At 37.1% G+C, this 18066-nt stretch overlaps 2 protein-coding genes across 2 annotated transcripts; one reads left to right on the top strand and one right to left on the bottom strand.

Annotated features, from left to right (window-relative positions):
• Positions 1 to 700: 700 nt before the first annotated feature.
• On the bottom strand, positions 701 to 7433 carry LOC123309600 (ribonucleoside-diphosphate reductase large subunit). Its single transcript, XM_044892789.1, has 4 exons — positions 7280 to 7433; positions 7137 to 7225; positions 6902 to 7079; positions 701 to 2953 (listed from the first exon to the last, which is right to left on the bottom strand). The coding sequence occupies exons 1-4, from the start codon at positions 7320 to 7322 to the stop codon at positions 801 to 803; spliced, it is 2463 nt and encodes an 820-aa protein (XP_044748724.1). The 5' UTR covers positions 7323 to 7433; the 3' UTR covers positions 701 to 800.
• A 319-nt stretch (positions 7434 to 7752) lies between these two features.
• Positions 7753 to 11313, top strand: LOC123310081 (oocyte zinc finger protein XlCOF22-like). Its single transcript, XM_044893456.1, has 4 exons — positions 7753 to 8815; positions 9542 to 9892; positions 10117 to 10478; positions 10686 to 11313. The coding sequence occupies exons 1-4, from the start codon at positions 8050 to 8052 to the stop codon at positions 10965 to 10967; spliced, it is 1761 nt and encodes a 586-aa protein (XP_044749391.1). The 5' UTR covers positions 7753 to 8049; the 3' UTR covers positions 10968 to 11313.
• Positions 11314 to 18066: the final 6753 nt, after the last annotated feature.

Raw genomic sequence — 18066 nt, 5'->3', positions numbered from 1 at the left:
AAATTCATTGAAACTTTGTCGAACTTCTAGGGTTGCGTTCACAAACTTACTCCGAGAGTAGAGTAAGAGTATGGCCATGCTCAGAGAGCATACTCTGAGGAACTAAAAGTACGTTTGTGAACGCTTCGAGTAATCAAAGCTTACTCAGAGTAAGGTTGTGAAAGCAACCTAGGGGTTGTAGCTCAGCCATCTTGGATATTTTATTTAGACAATTTTCGGTGAAACGACTTATTTTGATGAGTTCTCCCTTCTGTCAGAAAAAAGCTTCACCTTTGAAATCACCCTGTATATACAATGACTAATAACGCATTTGAAGCTATAGTTTTTGTTATAACTCTACTTCCGTTTTCACCGGAAATATCCCCAACTTTTGGGAGACAATATTTTAGCAGTGTGTGAAAGACCTTGTTAATTCTCCAGGCATGTGTCAACTAGGTGGGTCGCACCGAAAGGGATAAATCTATCGGAGAACATGTGCATGAAGCTGCGTCCACTAGAGGCGCATAGGGGACCCATCTACAGTTTGCGCGTAATTTTGAAGGCATGGAAAACAGTTCTACAGATTTTCGTACATAACGTCGCGTCGGTCTGCGTCAACTAAGTATGTTTCTGCCCTAAATAATAAGCCATTTACGCCATCTGCCAATTCCTCATCAATGTCCTCAAATATTTCATAAGTGTTCAAAACAAATAAACCAAATTTTGCATAAATTTTATTCAAAAAATGTAGTGAATAATGAATCTTAAATAAATGTTGTACATAATATTAATAGCTAGAAATATCTTAACAAGAATATAAATTAGGCTCCACACATGTCACAAGCTCCTGGATTTTGCAGTGAACAAACCAACTTAGCCAACTCCTCATCGGTCTGTTTATCACTATCCACCACTTCCTCAACATCCTTTTTCTTCTCGCCATTTGTAGCCTTGGCTGGTTCCTTTGGCTGGTCATTCTTAACCATAAGTTTTTGTTTATCTACTGTGAATTGGATTGGCCTTGCAGCTGGTTTAGTACGTAAATAATACATTCCAGTCTTCAATCCCTTCCTCCACCCATAGAAGTGAATTGAACTCAAAACTCCGTAAGTGGGTTTCTCAACGTGAATATTAAGGGACTGGCTCTGATCAATGAATGCCCCTCTATCAGCAGCCATGTTCAAAACAACTTTTTGTGAAATCTCCCAGACAGTCTTATAAATTCTTTTCAATTCATCTGGAATCGTAGGAATATTTTGAATTGAACCACAATTGGCGATAATTTGGTTCTTCATGATATCATCCCAGAGGCCAAGGTCAGTCAGATCTTTCAATAAATGATGGTTTACTACTTGGAATTCGCCTGAGAGTACTCTACGGGTGTAAATATTCGATGTGTAGGGTTCGAAGGATTCGTTATTTCCTAAGATTTGGGCGGTTGAAGCGGTTGGCATTGGCGCCAGGAGGAGGGAGTTTCGTACTCCGTGTTTGGCTATCTTTTCCTTAAGTACTGACCAGTCCCAAAGTTTAGTTGGCGTTACATTCCACATATCATACTGAAGTATTCCTTTACTAACTGGGCATCCTTCATATGACGAATAAGTACCTTCAACTTGTGCTAATTCACAACTTGCTTCTAATGCTCCATAATACAGAGTTTCGAATATTTGCTGATTCAATAAAAGAGCTTCTGGACTATCAAAAGGTATTCTCATCAAAATGAAAGCATCAGCTAACCCTTGAATCCCAATCCCAATAGGTCTATGTCTGAGATTTGAATTCTTAGCTTCCGGCACTGGATAGTAATTGATATCTATAATTTTATTCAGATTTTTAGTTACAACTTTAGTAACCTCCCTAAGTCTCTGAAAATCATATTCTTTCTTTTCTTTGTCTACAAACATATTCACTGCGATAGACGCCAAATTGCAAACAGCAATTTCATCAGGTGATGTGTATTCTACAATTTCTGTACACAAGTTGCTACTCTTGATAGTTCCTAGATTCTGTTGGTTGCTCTTTTTGTTACACGCATCTTTATACAGCATATAAGGTGTTCCAGTTTCAACTTGCGATGTGATTATAGCATGCCACAATTTCTGTGCGTCAACTTGACGAACGAATTTTCCTTGTGCCTCATACGACTCGTAAAGTTTGTCAAATTTGTCACCCCAGCAATCTGATAGTCCAGGACACAAGTGTGGACACATCAAGGACCATTTTCCGTTACTTTCAACCCTTCTCATAAAAAGGTCGGGAATCCAGAGGGCATAGAAGAGATCTCTGGCACGAACTTCATCCTTGCCAGTGTTTTTCTTAAGTTGCAAAAATTCGAAAATATCTGCGTGCCACGGTTCAAGATAGATGGCGAAAGCACCTGGCCTCTTATTGCCGCCTTGGTCAACATAATGGGCCGTATTGTTGAAAACTCTCAACATTGGTACAAGTCCGTTTGAGACCCCATTCGTTCCAGCAATATAGGTTCCTTTGGCTCTGATATTATGTATGTTTACCCCTATTCCTCCAGCAGACTTAGAGATATAAGCGCATTTAGTAATGCAACTGAAAATTCCCTCAATACTATCTTCAGGCATCATCAAAAGGAAACAAGACGACAATTGCGGCTTAGGAGTAGCAGCAGCATATAAAGTTGGACTGGCATGTGTGAAATATCTCTCTGACAACAAATTGTATGTTTCGATGGCTTTATCAATATCAGCGCCGTGAATTCCAACACCAACTCTCATCAGCATATGCTGAGGTCTTTCAACAATCTTACGGTTGATCTTCAAAAGATACGATCTTTCCAAAGTTTTAAAACCGAAATAGTTATAGTTGAAATCTCTTTCGTGTTTTATAGCTGCATTCAAACGGTCCGCGTTTTCCATGATGATCTTATAATGGAAATCAGAAATCATCGGCGTTTTTCTTCCAGTTTTCTCATTGATCATGTTGTATAAATCTTCTACGACCTCTGCAAAAATTAATAGGATACAATTTCAACTCAAGAAATCTTTTTTTTTTAATAAAAACTACTGTGCACATTTTATGAAGCAGAAGCGACTACTGATAGTATATAAGTACATAATAAAACCTAGTTTTAATCAATTCAGTAACAAATAAACTATACAATAAAATACTAGATGATTTATCCAATCCACAGATATATAATACAGTTACGGCCGGTTTCATAATCAAACCTAAAGTCGCTTTAATTTTAAAGCTTCCTTTAACCCTACTAAAAATGACATTAAAGAAAGCTTTAAGCTTAAAGTGACGTTTAATTCGATTATGAAACTGGACGTTAGCAAGTCAAGCTTTGACAACGATATGGACTCAAGAAAATCAAGTCAAATTTACAATGCCATCAGTTTCCACGCCATGACTGAATTGACGGTTTAGACGGCTAACACGGGGATAGGCGAGGGTGTTAGTAGGCAGTGCAGTACCCCATATTTGTAAAGTAAGTTGACGATAAGTAAATGTTGTATTTGTTTACTTTCTTTACCGACTGCGCCACAATATACGTACCGATTATTGTTGGCAATTGTTGACCATTTAATCATTTTGCAAAAAAAAATCGATGCTTCTGCTGCACATGGCTAGAAACAGAAGGAAGTGTAGGATTTGGGACTCGTTCAAGTTGTGCATGGTTTGGTTAGCTAGTTCGATTTAGATCATGACATTTGTTGATTTTCATATCAATGGATGAATTTATTCCGTTTATCATCCACCTGCCTTAAGCTATGAAGGCGTTACCCACTTTATGAATCCGATGACCGGGGCGACGGTTACTGCCATTAATTCGAACGTTTCCGGTGTCCCTCTCGACCCTGCAATTTGAGGTTCTTGCAAACTGTTGAATTGAACCATCAATTCGTTCCATTTCAAGGTCAAGTAAGACCTAAACCATGGTCAGCACCTACTCTTCCATATTTCTGTTCATTATTCAAACAGCTGTTGGATGAATAACTGTAAGGATTATGAAGATGGACAAGCGCGTAAGCTTGTTTCTCACTATACTCCTCGTAAACGGCAGGGTCGATTTTCATGAAATTTTGTTAGTGGGTGTGGGTGAGGCCCCGGATGGTTCAGATTAATAATTGAGCCAGGTAGATGGAGCTGTAGTCGAGCTCTAAATGTGTGGTTTTTGGCGAGACCCTGGATTGTTTATATTTACAATTGAGCACGCTAGACATCGTTACATTCGAGTTAGACATCTTTTCGGACAACAGGCAATTTCTATGAAATTTAGCTGGGACGATTTTGATGAAACTTTTGTGTGTGGGTTAGGCCCAGGGTGGTTTAAATTCAAAATCAACCCAGCCAAGTACAGACTTTGAAGTCGATTAATAAGATGTTTTTCTTAAGCCCCTTTGCAACAGCCGGAAATTCTCTAGAGAATTTACCATAGACATATTAAACACATGGACACGGCGTAGAGAGAGAGGGGGTGCGGCCGAAATAAGATAGAGCTAGTATGGGCAAAACATTCGTTTGCACTTTGTATTTATCGAAATTTTCAGAATTTTTTCATCAATTTTAGATCAACTTTGAATGTCGTATCCTTTTTCTATTATGAAAGTAATAATGGTGTCCTCGTAGAGTGCAATTAATAGTACGAAATGAGTTGAAAAGACAGATAAAGTGAAATTTCACAGATATAGTAACTTAATTGTATTAATCGATTTATTATATCATAGTTGAATTATTCATTTCAAATCAATAAATGTATGTCAATTCTTTTCTCATCTAGCTAAAATAATACTCAAGAAGCACTTGAGATTAGAAGAGAAAATTAGTATGCTGATTGTAATGTCTATTTTTCAACCTTTTGATCAATATTGAGCAATGAAATATTTTTTAGATATTGAACCAACAAGAAATCAGAATATTGTGTTGGCTAAAAATATGCTCAATTGTTTTTATTCAAATCAATTTATTCACAAACTTTTCATGAACTTATCTGTTGTATTTTCCGATGAATAGTTGCCGAAAGCAAAAATTGTGCTCTTTAGTTCTAATAGGATCATTAAACGCAATCTAAATGATACTAATATTCGTTCATTATTTTATATTCTATTATAGGTACTTGTTTTTATCTCTAACGGGCGCCAATATACAAATATAGCTCGGAAATTAATATCATCTTACCATTGTATAAAGACCTTGTCTTTATACAATGCCCATACTAGCTACATCTCATGTTGGCCGCACTCGTTGCTATTGAAACTCACTGAAAGGGCGCGTCCATGTGTTTTATAGGTCTATGGAATTTACTCGTGCACCTGTAATTCCCTGCTACTTTCGATAGAATTCACTGTTCAGTTGCATACAAAATAATTTGTGCCGTTTTCTTGCCACAATTCTGTAGAGAATTCTCCGGAGAATTTTCGGCTGTTACAAACGGGCTTTAAACGGCATGAGTTTTATGAAATTTTCATCTTGAGGAAAGGCACCCGATAATTTATATAACAAACGAGCCCGGTAGGTGGCATTGAAGTCAAACCAAAGGTACAGTGACTATATACCCCCCATATATATGTCTATAGGGTATATAGTCACTGTAACCAAAGGATGGTATCCCAAAAGCCTGATGAAATTTCAATCTTGTTGAGTTCAGTAAAAGCCCTACATTTTTTCGCATATCAAAACATAAATTTTGATTTCCGATTCTCAAAAATTGCATGTACGCATCGATAGGCGACGTTAAAAGAACCTTTCAATTAAAAGTACTGGTACACTAAACTCAAAATTTCAATTTCGAAATTTAAAATTGCGTCAATTTAAACATCAGGACGTCTGTCCGGTTTGGTAGTAAAAGAAATAGTTAACCACCTAAATGGAACTAGACTACTGCTTCATCCTGCTTTTTAAATCCCTTCAATAAATCAATAACATCCAAAATCTGTGATTAGCTATAGCCATTTTATCATCAAATTTCTTCATTTCATCCCCAAAAATCTTGGAGAAAATATGATCATGGGGATGATTGTTTAATAAGTTTTTCTGAATCTACATGAAAACCCTTATTGCAAATACATAGTTCAAAGGTGGTCGAAACTTTTTCACACATAAAATTGAACTTTGGCTATGGAGAAATTCAAAAATCCCCATTGATTAGAGCTTGCTCATTGCACACCTTACTATTGTGTGAGCCTCCTACCCTTTTTGGCCAACTTAGCTAGAGCACTTCAAGTTTCTGTATATAAGGATTGTAAATTGTAGATTTGAAAGGGGGTCTCATTGCACTGGGACCTTAAGGTCTATTGTGTCTCCCAAAAGGCTGTTATCCCTATCACATAGCCTACAATTTGCCCTTCCGTATCTGGGATGGCTTCAAGAAGATAATTTTCTCTCATCCACAAGCTTCTTGACCAAAGCATTTTTTACATTGGCTAGCAGTGGCAAGGCTTTCCGTCAATAGGTGTGTGGTAGTTTCTTCTTTTTCCTCATAGAAACTGCACTCTTTTTCTGCTACATCCATTCTCGTTAGGTGCTTTCTCAGGAGGCCATATATTGATCCCAGATGCCAACTCTTGAGTTTTAATTATAAAATTTCAAAACCAGCATTATCCCCCTTACCAACCAAGGTAGCCAAAATTCATTTTGAAGGAGAATAACAAATTGGATGACTCGCATACTGAACTTATGATGCTTTATACAACAAAATGATGTAAAGTCCACTAATATGGACTATTTTGTTTCAATCTGGGAATTTATCCATGGTCCAACAGGTTACCCAAGAAATATTTACTATCATGAGAATGTTAAATAGAAGGAAATGATGTGAAAGTGAGTATATTACAAAAATTAGAGAATGTGTAGAAAGAAGATTATCAGCTGTGGTTGTTAGCAGGTGCACCTTTTGTTAGCATTGGCAGGAGTTAGTTTAAACAGCACCAGAAAATATAATTCATACCACTGAAATTTTTCTTAGTTTCTTTATGTAAGTTGGAAACAGCAATTCTGGCAGCTAATATTCCATAGTCTGGATGATCTGTAGTCATCATAGCAGCAGTTTCTGCAGCTAAAGTATCCAGTTCAACAGTAGTCACCCCATGGTAGAGACCACGAACCACTTTGAGTGTAATATTAACCTAAATAATTCGTAGGATCAATTAAAAATCTATACTTGAGCAAATAAGCAAACCTACAGGTTCTACATAATCCTTGTTTAAGCCATAACATAACTTTTCAATTCTAGAAGTGATCTTGTCAAGATGAACTTCTTCCTGCTTGCCATCTAAAAAAAAATGTACCTTGTTGAATCACATTATATCTAGGCACATAAACATACTTCTTTTAATAACGTAATGTTTCTTCGGCGTTTCGTTTACCATTTCGAATATCTATCTGAAAATAGCAGACGAAATACGAGCAAAGTTCCCAGAGCTCTGAACAACGTTTTTACTTTTGTCCGTTTCGTTTCCCGCCAAAGCAAAAAGTGTCATGTCAAACATAGATTATATATAATCTTTGATGTCAAAAGCAAAGAATGTCAGTAGAACAGAAAAATTGTTTCTGTTTTAATTTTTTTTTAGAGAACAGAGATATTCTCTCTGAACAGAGCTACATCAAAAAAGTTAAAAAACAGCCAAATCGTGAGCTAATCGTGAAATTCGTGAGCTACTCATGGATTTTGGGGACCTGAAGTAGGTCAAACAAGAAAGAAGTAGGTCCTTTGTTTGGATATAAACCTGTAGTTTTTTTATTATTGAATCATATGGCATATTTTGACATCTGAAAAAATTGAAAAGTGAAAAGAAAATAGTTGTCTATGGAGAAAAAGAAACAATAAAATTTAGAGAGCTGCTAGCTGTTTCTTTATTTTTCGAGAGAAAAATTTCACTTGATTTTCGAATAAAATCGATTGATGGATAATATTTTTTCGAAATTCGAAAACACTATTTAGTGTTAGGCTGTATTAAGACTTTAGATTATGTCTGGCTGTGTGTATTCGTATTTGTTCCACTTATGCTGTATTCCTAGTTCTGTTGGAATACTTAGTTGAGGAAAACATTCAGTATTCTGACCAAATATGCAATTTGTACTGCACATAAATTCCCTATGAACATGAATAAAATAAACATACATTCGAACGACATGGTTGAAGTGAAGAAAGAACCTCTGGAAGAATTAGAAAATGATTTTATCAACTTTTCAGAAAGTGATCTTCGCATTAATCTTCCTATTCCATTCAAGGAAGAACCAGATGCTGAGAATGATGGATCAACTGAAAATTTTTTAAATGATGTATGTGCTGCAGTTAATGCAAATATTGCTGAAATAAGTGCGGATTTAATTGATGCAAATGATAAACAATTAAATGAAGCAAGAAAACAAATGGAGGCCTTACAAAAGGCTCTCAACACTGGAAAATTGAGGATGCCAATTTCCATGAGTAGGAACAGAAGGAAAGAATCTATTGATAAACCTACTACCTCTACAGAAAAGGCTGATGTTGATAAAACTGAAATGGTTAAAAGTTATGATTCTGATATTGATAGTGATGATGATTTATTGAAGTGTATGGTGTGTAAGAGGATTTTCAATGATCAATTGTCTTTAGAAGATCATATTAGATCATTTAGTCCCTCTTGCTGTGCATGTGGTAAAACTTTTAGAGACAATTCACAATTAAATATTCATCATCGTAAACATACTGGTGAGAAACCTTATTCATGCAAAGAATGTAAAAAGCAGTTCTCAATTAAAGGGAATTTACACAAGCATATGAGAACTCATACTGGTGAAAGGAGATTTGAATGTAAAGTCTGCAAAAAGAAATTTTTTCAATTTGCACATTTGGATGATCATATTAAAACTCATACTGGTGAGTTCTAAGTTAATATTTATTTGATTAGAAAAGTTTATGCTTATAATTCGGAACATCATCAAGAATTTACAAGGTCCTGAGTTTTTGCCCTCAATTATGTCAACATTTAACAGCATTATAACAACTTCTGCTTTAGAAAAATTCGTCTTTATGCGGTTAGTTCTCAATTTCAGCTGGAAAATGATTCGAAATGACAGAAAATTACTTTTCTTCCCCTTGTTAAGTAAAATGGAATATTCAACTTTATTTGCTAGTTCCAAAATAGCTGTCACTGTGATTTGGCTACGTTTCCACACGTCCTTTTTTAGAGGTCCAAGTTAATAAACTTTTAAATCAGTCTTATGAAGAACAGTATATTTTAACATGTTGTCATTTGTGAAGTTAAAAGTGGAAATTATTGATGATTGTTTGGATAATTTGAGATTTCTACGTTTGTGAATGTTGGATAAGGGTTTTTTTCTGGAAAATTTTTCAAGAGTGAAGTAAACTCTTTTGATTATTGACATCGTCAAGACCCATTCATTTGGAGTCAGCAGACGAAATTAGAGCTGTATCGATGGTCTTAGTTACCCAAAAAGTATAAAAGATATGGAATGAATGAACTTTATTTGAGGAAAAAATTCCTTTGTGCATCAAGGTCATAATTGGATCATTGTTCATCCTCATAATGAGCCAATTTCCCAATAAAAAATTAATTAACACATATTTTGTTGATATTTTTAGGTGAAAGACCATTTAATTGTGATGAATGTCACAGTGCTTTCAAAACTAAATCACTCCTCAATAAACACAAAAAAAATCATGATGAGAATTTTGTTCGGAAAAGATGTGTTAGATGTCGTATTTGCTTCAAAGTAATGAAGACTAGTAAACAGCTTTATGGTCACATGAAGACACATTCCGAGGAGAAAGAACCATTCAAGTGTGAAGTCTGCGGAAAAGTTTATAAAAGCTTATTTTATCTGCAAGGTCATCAGAGAATGCATGAGGGAATCAAACCATACAAATGTAGTGTTTGCGAAAAATCCTTCGTTATGTCTAGCCAGTTGAGAAGACACGAAAATACTCATGCAGGTGAGTCTATCATTGTTTCATTGAAATGGTGCTGAGGCTGCTGTAGGTTTTCCATAGCATACTCTTAAGGCCACTTTAATGAAACATACAACTCAAATAGATGGTTTGATTTCATGTTGAAGCATAATGACTTGTATCCAGCTCTTCTTAGTATGCTTTACAGAATACATAGACCGACATTGAATCTGAATATTCTTTATAATTCATTTTTAATTTTTTTTTAGGTTTGAAACCTTTCGAATGCAGCATATGCTCAAGAGCCTTTGCTGTTATGCAGAACCTGAAGAGGCATTTATTAACTCACACTGGTGATAAACCTTACGCCTGTGAAATATGTGGTAAAGGTTTTTTGACTTTCGAAAATATGAATCGACACACTAGAACTCATACAGGAGAGAAACCATTTCCTTGTGATATATGTGGTAGGAGATTTGCACATAGCACAACTGTTAAAGAGCATCAAAGAACACACACTGGTGATAAGCCTTTTGGGTGCAGCATATGCAATAAACGATTTGCAATGAATAAAGTACTCTTCAAGCACATGAGAACGAGGCATCCGGAGTTCAATGAAACATTCGAAAAGGTGGGTATTTACAAAAGAAAAACAAAAATTTTTTCCAATTACTCAAGTGTCTCGGCACATTCGGTCATCAAAATTGGTTAAACTTATTGCAGAATAGCAATTATTATCTCTGAAAACGTTAGATTTATTGTTTGGCATTAAATTGCCTGACAGGAGTGATTTCAAGAAATTCATAGATATTTGATTCTTGTAATCTATAATTTGCAGGTTAACGATATTCCAATTCAAGTTAGGTCGCAAGTTGCTCATAACTTCGATAAGGACGAGTATCAAGAACCAGAATATATCAAAACTGCTGACATATTTCGAAATTTAGTGAAAGAAGAACATGATGAAGAAGATGACAAACCCCTCATTTATTTGAGATCGCATTCCAATAAAATACATATGAAAGGTGCATTTGATGCACATGTTAAAAAAAACATCGATGATGAAGAAGAAGAAGAAGAAGAAAAACCATTAGTTAATATTGTTGATTCAGTTTTGTAGCATTATTGAACGCTTTAACTTATTTCTAACTTGTTTATAACTAGTAACAAATTTTTATATTATATATTATATTATAATGTTATGGAAGATTTCATAATTTCAAAATATGAGCTTTATTTGGTTTTGTATTTTGTGATTAGTTATAGTTTATTATGGAAAATTTAGGTTAAATTTAAAGTTATTGTAATATAGGATAGTGCAAATATTTTTATATTACAAGAAGTACTTATGTTAAGTTTGTTTATGAAAGGACCATTTAATTTGAATTTTATTGTATTTATTTTCTTTTATTCTGTTATTTAATGGATTAGGTTCAAGTTCATGAAATAAACAGTAAAACAATTAACAGAGTATATCAATCAAAAAATAATTCTTTTTAATTTCTCTATTATGCATGGTATCATATTGAATGTTAAACCGCATTTCTCACTGCTCTGCAAATTTTCGATTTCCACCCAGTATTGGCGGATGTTTTTTGTGAAAGTATATGTCGATGGGAGCCTAATTTCGTCGGCTTTTCATCAATCGCTTCGTTAATCAAGAAACAGTAAATATAGTGTTACATTTTCACTGTGCAGCGGTATTGAGTAGCGAATAAGTGGGTGTAAAAACTTATCAGAGATCACAGCTGTGTTTTGGAATCTCCTTGTTGACTTTGTTATCGTACTAGTGGAATTCCCTCGTTTCCAGTGGCGTACCTAATTTCGAGATGTCGAGTCAAGAAACTGCGAAACCGGACTGCATGTACTGTAGGAAACCCGTCCCTAATCCGGTTGGTTGTTCAGAATGTGATGCCCTTTTTCATCCCAGTTGCTCCGTGAAGAAGGGCCGGGTCGTCATGAAAGACGGTAAAATGTTTTGTTCCCAACACCTGAACGATAACTCCGGGAACCCTGATTCTGAGAGAATAATCAAACAGCTCACTCTCCTATTCGAGAGGCAGTTCAATGAGTTCAGGGAAGAAATGAGGAGGAATTATCTATCTCAGATGGTTGAAATGAATGGAAGGATTGAGACTCTGTGTGCACAGGTTGCTTCCCAGGCTGAGGATATTTCTTCGCTGAAGGCAGCAGTAGCTTCTCTGCAGTCACCTACTGAACTCGACATTCAATCAAGAGCTCAAGATTCAACATCTCATGATGAATTAATGATGGAAATCGAGGAGCGCCGCAGAAGATCGAAGAACATCGTCATCTACAATTTACCGACACAAGAATCTATCGTCGAAGAAAAAAGAATAGTTCAGAATTTGTTGTCTGATGCTGTCCCTGATGCCAGAGTCGTTAAGATGTTCAGATTGGGAAGAAAGATGGAAAACAACCCCCCTCCTCTCAAACTAGTATTTTCTACATCTGACGAGGCTTTGAATGTGTTGAGGAGTAAGCATAAAATCAAGCACCCTTCTGCTAGAATTGCATCTGATTCGACCCGCAAGCAACGTGAGTATTTGAAGGCCCTTCGTCGAGAGTTGGACATGCGCAGAGACAATGGAAAATCCAACCTAACCATTAGATATGTTGATGGTTTTCCAAGAATAGTTAAATAAAAAAAAAACTAACAGTTAGGGATAATCTAGATTTAAAAAAGTTGTGTGTGTATTATCAAAATGTACGTAGTATTAGGGGTAGGTTGAAATTGTTTGATTTGGCTAAGAATGTAAATATGTCGGATTATGATGTAATTCTGCTCACCGAGACGTGGCTTGACTCCTCAATTGCCGATGCTGAATTACAATTGCACGATTATAATGTTTTCAGAAAGGATAGATCTTGTCTGACGAGCTTGAAGGAAACTGGAGGTGGTGTTTTGATTGCGGTCAAAAAAAGTTTACATTCTTCTTTACTGCCTACAGTTAATAATAATGTTGAAGACTTGTTCGTTTTAGTCAGGGGCAAACCAAGTATAGTGTTTGGAACAGTTTATATACCACCAAGCTCTTGTTCTTTGAATAGGTTTCAGATGTATGAGAATCATTGTGCTAATATAGAACATATTGTAAGTGAATTCGAACATCAGCAAGTTTTCATAGCTGGAGATTATAATTTGGGAAATGTTAGTTGGCATAATGCCTGTTTGGGTAGCGTTTCTGATCCTTGTGCTCGTGTTCTGGTTGATGCTCTTGCTTTTGGCGACTTACACCAGGTAAATTCAGTTAAGAATGTGCATGATACTATGTTGGATCTCGTTCTGTCTGGTGATGCTGATCTCTTTATTGAGCCTGCTGTGGATGTTATCTCTCGATTGGACCTTTACCACCCTGCACTTTGTGCACACATTCCGTTGGATCCTGTCCGGTCTCCTGATGTCGGTAGTACTTATTTTAATTTCAAGAAGGCCAATTATGCAGAAATCAACAGATATTTATTGGATGTGAACTGGGCTGGGATTCTGTCCGAGTCTGGTCATGTGGATGACCTCGTAAATGCTTTCTATGAAGTGCTCATGGCGGCCATTGATAAGTTCGTGCCCAGGATCAGAATAAGGAGGTCAACCTTTCCTCCGTGGTTCTCTGTAGAGTTGAAGAGACTTATTTTCCGGAAGAAAGAAATCCATCGAGTATACAAAAAATTCAAACGTTGGGAAGATTATCTAGCATTCAGCAAGATAAGGTCGGAGTGTGCTTCTTTGGCGACCACATGTTATTCAGAATATATTTCTGATGTTGAAAATTCGTTGAGAGAGAATGTCAAATCATTTTGGAATTTCACGAACTCTAAGAGAGAAAACAACGACTTGCCGCTTAATATGCACCTAGATGAAGGTATTGCTAGTGTAGATTCACATATTGCTGAACTTTTTGCCGAACATTTTAAATCAGTATATTTACCAACTTTTGATTCTACATGTGGGTCTACAGTGCCGCCGTCAAGCGGTCAACTTGGAGATTATATTTTATCTTTTTCAGTTGAGGAGGTTTTGGACCGAATGCATTCGCTAGATACCAACAAAGGTCCTGGACCTGACGAGATTCCACCCTTTTTTCTGAAGAACTGTTCCTCATCTCTTGCTCTTCCACTTCAGATAATATTCAATAAGTCTTTAAGTACAGGTATTTTTCCTGAACATTGGAAGTGCAGTACAGTTAAACCTTTGTACAAATCTGGTGACAGATCTGACATTAAAAACTATAGACCTATATGCATCATTAGTGCCATACCGAAAGTTTTTGAATCCTTAGTGTTGGAGCGATTGCGCAGAGACATATCTTCTAAGCTATCAGAACAGCAGCACGGTTTTGTTTGTGGTAAAAGCGTTGAATCGAATCACCTTGTGTTTGTTCAGTATGTTATGGATTCTTTGGAGGGGGGAAAGCAGGTTGACGTCATATATACGGATTTCTCCAAGGCATTTGATAAGGTGAATCATAGTATCTTGAGGGGCAAGCTATTGGCATTTGGTATCTCGGGCAGATTGCTCGGATGGTTCATGTCATACTTAGATAGTCGTTCGCAAAGGGTTAAGGTTAGGGCTTCTTTCTCCTTGTCATATGTGATCCGGTCGGGTGTTCCACAGGGCAGTCATCTTGGGCCTTTCCTGTTTCTGATGTACATTGATGACATTAAGACATGTTTCAGATTCGCGAGGTTCCTCCTCTTCGCAGATGACTTGAAGATATTTTTGGTAGTCAACACTTTATTAGATATGCTCAATCTCCAATCCGATCTGGAGAGACTTGAACAGTGGTGCAGGTTAAATGCTGTGTTTATTAACGTTGACAAATGTAAACACATGTCAATATTTAGAAAGGGATGCTATTTCCATTCTCGTTATTCTTTAGGAGGAGAGAAATTGGTTGAGGTTGATGTGGTGAGGGATTTAGGTGTTTTGTATGACTTCAAAATGAGTTTCAGTCTGCATATAGAGGATATTGTTGCTAAGGGATTAAGGTCGCTTGGTTTTGTTTTGAGACATTCCCATGAATTCAGTGATATCAATACTATAAAACATCTGTATGTAACTTTGGTAAGACCTCATCTTGAGTTCGCATCTTCTGTGTGGTGTCCTTATACTTCACAGGACAGTGACAGGATCGAGAGTGTTCAGAATAAATTTCTCCTCAATATTTCTTATAGAATGGGCATTTCTCGATTAAATTTTTCGGCAACTCACATGAGATCTATACTTCACTTACCAACTTTGAAGACGCGTAGGATTAGGAGCGACGTATTGCTCTTCACTAGGCTTTTAATGGGGAAACTGTCGACGACTGAGCTCCTCTCTCTCTTTGCTTTTCACGTTCCACCCAGAAATACTAGGAGGTCTGCCTTCCTCAGTGTTCCTAATTACAGGCTAAATTACACACGGGCATCTCCCATTCCCAGGATTTCAGAACGGGTGAATGTTGCCGGACAACTTGGCATCGACTTTGTAAACTCATCATACTCCGCCATAGTGAGAAATGTTAATAATTGTTTGATTTGAATAAGGTATGTACGATATTTTTGTTGACTTATATTTTTGTTCTTATTTTGTAATTGGGTTTATCCCGTGAATAAATAAATAAATAAATAAATAAATTAAAATAAGCCAAAGCATGCACTGCAGAAGAATCCTCCAATGATTTTGTCTTGGAACCACCCATAGCATATGGGAGAGAAAGATCGGGGAGAAAAAGAAAGATAGTCAGTTGGTCGAGGAAAGTGATCTGAATTATTGCCTCTTCCAGTGGGACCGGAATAAAAAGTATCTTTTTACAGTCAATCAGTAGATAGGGACTTAGAGTAATTAGGTTTTGACGAATTCAGAAGTATAACGATAAGTAGATCAAGGGATAGCATAGGAGACTCGGTCGACTCACATATTTTGGAAGAAGCACAGGGAATACAAGAAGTTCAATCATTTTCGAAGTAAAAACGACATAGTGGAAAACAAATAGCATGGAAAAATGGAAGTAAATTGAAGTTAAAGTCAGTTCTAAAGCTGCGTTTACACTAGCGAAATTTCCCTCGCGAAATAATTGCGCTAGGAAATTTCGCCTAGTGTAGACGCCTTCCTCACCGCGAGGAATTGCGAGGCGAGGGCCCTCGCTGCGAGCCACAGGTCTGTCGGCGCATCAAAGGGTTTCGCTCATCCAATTTCGCATAGTGTAAACGTGGTCGACAATCTCCGTACTTACTGCGAAACAAAAACTGAAGGCGACTCGCTCCACTCGCGAAAGATTTCGCTCTTAATTGCGCTTTGTTTTGGGAACTGCGAAATTTCACTCGATGAGAGTAATTGATGCCCGAGTGATTTTCGCGAGTAAATTTCGCTAATGTAAACGCAGCTTTAGGCAGAATTATAGATATCGCGGAGTGTTCGTTTTCTTTTAATTTGTGTTATAAAGCGGTTGAAAATCGAATTTTTTAGGAATTTAAGTTTCGGAATAGTAGACGATGTGATGTCTTAGGTAGGGTAGAAGCGAAGTCGAATAAGCGCAAATCATTTGCTACGGAAAGAAAGTTGGTACGTGGATCCACGTACTACTTCATACTTTCGAAAGTCTGGTGTACGAGTCCTTGAATGTTCTCCGCCAAGTATCACGCTCGAACGACGTACGATTGCAGAAAAAGGGAGAAAGTTACAACTTTATATTGATTTCGTTTTCTCGTTTTGGGTTCCGAGAAAACGTAAATATAGTCCAGAGTCCAGAACTCTCCTTCAAATTCAAGATGGGATATCCATAGGAAATACTGCGTATGGTCCGTATATACACATTTGGTAACCGAAAGTTACCAGAGCGGTTACTCTGGTGACAGATATTGAACCGAATTGTCCGAAAATCAACATTTACGGACCGCCCACTTACTAACCAGAAGAAACCAATGTGTATATACGGACCACAGCCTAGGTAATAAGCAGGATATCCAAGGGATATATCCCAATCATATCCTTTTACGGACGGTACTCTTTGGGACATAAAGCGGACGTACCTAGGATATGACTGTGTTGTTATTCATTCATTCATTGCTGTATACCGCTACCGAGAATAAATCTACAAAAAGACTCAAAAACAAAACTATCAGTGCGATCAAACTTATTATCTCTTGGGGTCACTTGCGACTCTTTGCCCATATCTGTGACTGTAGAGACCCAACCGTGACCTGCAGATCCTTCCACACTCCGGACAGAGTCACCAACCAGATCTGGCCGCAGCTGTATTCTTCTCGAGTCTCCATTATAACTGTGGACCAAAGACCTCCACTGATGTGATCTGTCCAAGGCTAGTTGTTTCCAGTTATGATTGGCATTGATTGATTTTAGGGATTGATGCATTATATCCTTAAACCGTCTATCTTGGCCTCCTGGTTTCCGAACTCCCTCTGCATGTGAATTCGCCATACAGAGCTATTTTGAGGAGTTTTGTGTCTTGCATCCTTAGAATGTGGCCGCTCCATCTGAGTCGGGCTCTCGTTACTTATTCCGTTTGTTCCGATATTCCTGAACAGTATCAGTATTTCAGAGACGATGCCTATTGGCCTAGTCGTTCGAGTACTATTGTTATTCGATTGCGGGCCTGTAAAACCAGCAATATTATCGGAACAGGCCCATTGAGTCTCAATTGTTATACAACTCGCGCGCTGCAAGACTTCTGCATTTGAAACTTTGTGGAACCAATTGATGTGCATTATTTGTCTTAGATGACAGGTGTTGTTATAATATAAGGACGTCCACTGAACCATTCTTACCAATCATGATTTCTGTAGTTGAACAGCAGTTGTCTGTCTCTTAGAATCAGTTCATGTTTCATCAATCGATGTGCATAGAGACCTCAGTTTTATTTTTCCACTCAGCATTATAATTCAGGGGTTTCATATGTTTCGAGTACTAACAAATGTGCACTGTAATCAATTGCTGCATTGTAGTTAATAAATGCATATAGTGATTAAAAAATGCAACATTTGCACGTCGTAAATTGATGCGTCCTATTCGGGGCCTGTTCCGATATTGCTGGTTTTACTGACCCGCAATCGAATAACAATAGAACTCGAATGACTGGGCCAATAGGCATCGTCTCTGAAATACTGACAGTACTGTTCAGGAATATCGGAACAGACGGTACATGGTATTTAGCTCGACTAAAAATGTACAATAATGGCCAATTGGCCCATTGTACTTG

The sequence above is a fragment of the Coccinella septempunctata genome, chromosome 3 (genome assembly GCF_907165205.1).
Source record: "Coccinella septempunctata chromosome 3, icCocSept1.1, whole genome shotgun sequence".
In the NCBI taxonomy this organism is placed as follows: Eukaryota; Metazoa; Arthropoda; class Insecta; order Coleoptera; family Coccinellidae; genus Coccinella; species Coccinella septempunctata.
The sequence above is the reverse complement of the archived record's forward strand: the minus strand, read 5'-3'. Positions and strand labels throughout refer to the sequence as shown.